Raw genomic sequence first — 2329 nt, forward strand, 5'->3', positions numbered from 1 at the left:
ATTTGTTCGAATATCCATTTCTGAGCCCGGGCTCACCTGCACCCGGTTAATTAAGAGAAAAAAATAAAAAAATTGATATTTTTTTGCATGGAAGATGATTTGGTGCATGAGGTCCGCTTCAAATTTCAACTCGTTTGGACATATTAGTAGCTCTCAGCAAAAAAGACAAATTGGGTCAGAACAGTACATGAATAGTAAACTATTTCATAGACCCTAAATTTATTTATTTTGCCAAGAGCTGTTCAGACGTCCAAATGAGATGAAATTTGGAGCGGACCTCACGCACCTAAGCATCTTCCATGCAAAAAGAATCTTTATTTTATTTTATTTTTAGTTTTTTTTTCAAATTTACTGTTCACCGTGGGAGCAGATGAGCTCGGGAGCCAAATAACCACACTCCTATTTGTTGGGTTACTATGACGTTTAGGCAAATTATACTGCTTTGTATAATTTCTCTAAAACTTCTGCCTATTTATTATATTTGTCACCTCGGTACTTAGATCCTAGATCCGCCACTCCACAAGATTATCAACCCTCCTCCTATATGAATTTAGAGTTTGCTAACCACATGTCCAATGCGGTTCATCGAGCCTCCTCCTCGTTCTCTAGAAAATCTGGGGCGCATGAAAGCCTAAAGTATTTCACAATGTCGATCAACCGAGGTTTGTAAGCATCTCCCACATGGTACTTTTTGGTCTTTCCCGATTAAGAAGCCGGAGCATAAGGTAGAACCCCGCTGTTGTCCCCATTTGATGGTTTCAAATTTTCGAAGGCACTACATTGTAAGCTTGCAACAAATGTAATTATAAAAAATTTGAATGTATTTTTTTTCGAAACAGAGGTAAAAGAATTGTCTCATCGATTAATTAAGAAGAAGAGAATTGCCCAGTTAATTTACGGAAATTGGGCGAAAACCGATACAAACAACCCAAAAGAGGGCTACTCATAGAGCACGAAGCACCACGAACACATACACTGCCCACCCAATGCTCATAACACACAACACTCACAACCCTCAACACTTGGTGAGAACATCGATGCAATGACTTAGAAGATCAAAGCCACGACGACGACGAAAATTTGAATGTATTTGGCTCAAGTCAGTTTGATGGAGAGAAAAAATGGGTCATTCTGACTCCAATAAACCGAGTTATGGTTCTTGGCTAGCATTTCCCTATATTATGATCTCAAAACATTAGGCGAAGTGGGTGAGATTTACATGCCCGGTCGAATCCCAGGCAAACAATGTACAGGCCGTGCCACGACAGGAGTCACAGTAGAGCGCTCTGGTTCGTGTGACCTGACCGCTAGCGCCAGAGCGCCGCGCGGCCGAGTCCAGCCCAGCCCAGCCGGCACAAACCGTAGGGCGGGGGAGAGCTTACAGGCACGCGCGGCGAGAAGGACGGTCGAGGAGAATCGCCTACAAGGCGGCGTCGGCGACGCGGTCGGCGAACCGCTGGAGCGCCTCGCGCATCCAGAGGTGCGGGCAGCGGTCCATGGCGTCCTGCACGGTGACCCAGGTCCTGCCGCGGCCGGACATCTCGGGCCAGCGCTCCAGCTCGTCCGTGACGCGCAGCGGGAACATGTACCCCTCGTAGGTGGCCTCGTAGCTGCGGCTCTGGTAGCACCAGCGGCCCAGCGAGGGCCCCGTCTCGCCGCGCACGCCGGCCTCCTCCAGGGCCTCGCGCCGCGCCGCCTCGTCCATGGATTCGTCCAGCTCCCACCCGCCCTTGGGGAAGAGCACGCCCGCGCTGGCGCCCTTCTTCCGCGAGCATATGACCAGCACCTCCACCTCGCCGTTGTCGTCGCGCACCCGGTAGGGGATGCAGCCGACGACGATGCGGCCGCCCGTGCTGGCGCTGTACCGCTGCAGCTCGCGCCCCTGCCTCGCCACCATCATCGCCGCCATCCAACAATCAATGACCTGCCTGCTGCTGTCGTCGGATGATTCTTGGAGCTCCACGGGGAGGGAGGAGGATGAGGGAGAGGGGCTCTGTCTGAAATATGGAGGCCCGGTGGCGCTATCTTTGGATCTGCCGGTGGGAGGAGGAGCTGGATGGATTTGAGCCAGATGGGGGCGGGGATGCCTGGCTATTAATAGAGATGCACGCGCGGCCTGGCTCTGGCCGGAAGGTTGTTGTGGTTGGCAGCGTCGTTGCAGAGTGAGGGAACGTGACAAAGGCGGGGCAGCTCGAGGACAAAAGGCGGGCAGGTTGGATGGATACGCCCGGCCAGGTGGCGCCTGGACGCGGTGCATGGGCTCTGCGTTGCGTGTGAATATCTATCTATCTGTTTTCTGTTCATGTGAGGCAGAAATCACATATCTGAC

At 51.8% G+C, this 2329-nt stretch overlaps 1 protein-coding gene across 1 annotated transcript; it reads right to left on the minus strand.

Moving 5' to 3' along the window:
• Window positions 1-1022: 1022 nt before the first annotated feature.
• Window positions 1023-1888, minus strand: LOC123162455 (nudix hydrolase 21, chloroplastic; the record flags this gene model as incomplete). Its single annotated transcript, XM_044580236.1, is given in 1 exon segment — window positions 1023-1888. A coding segment is annotated over 1 exon segment (468 nt), but the record flags the coding sequence as incomplete, so codon positions are not given.
• Window positions 1889-2329: the final 441 nt, after the last annotated feature.

Source organism: Triticum aestivum, chromosome 7B (assembly GCF_018294505.1).
Source record: "Triticum aestivum cultivar Chinese Spring chromosome 7B, IWGSC CS RefSeq v2.1, whole genome shotgun sequence".
Taxonomy (NCBI): domain Eukaryota; kingdom Viridiplantae; phylum Streptophyta; class Magnoliopsida; order Poales; family Poaceae; genus Triticum; species Triticum aestivum.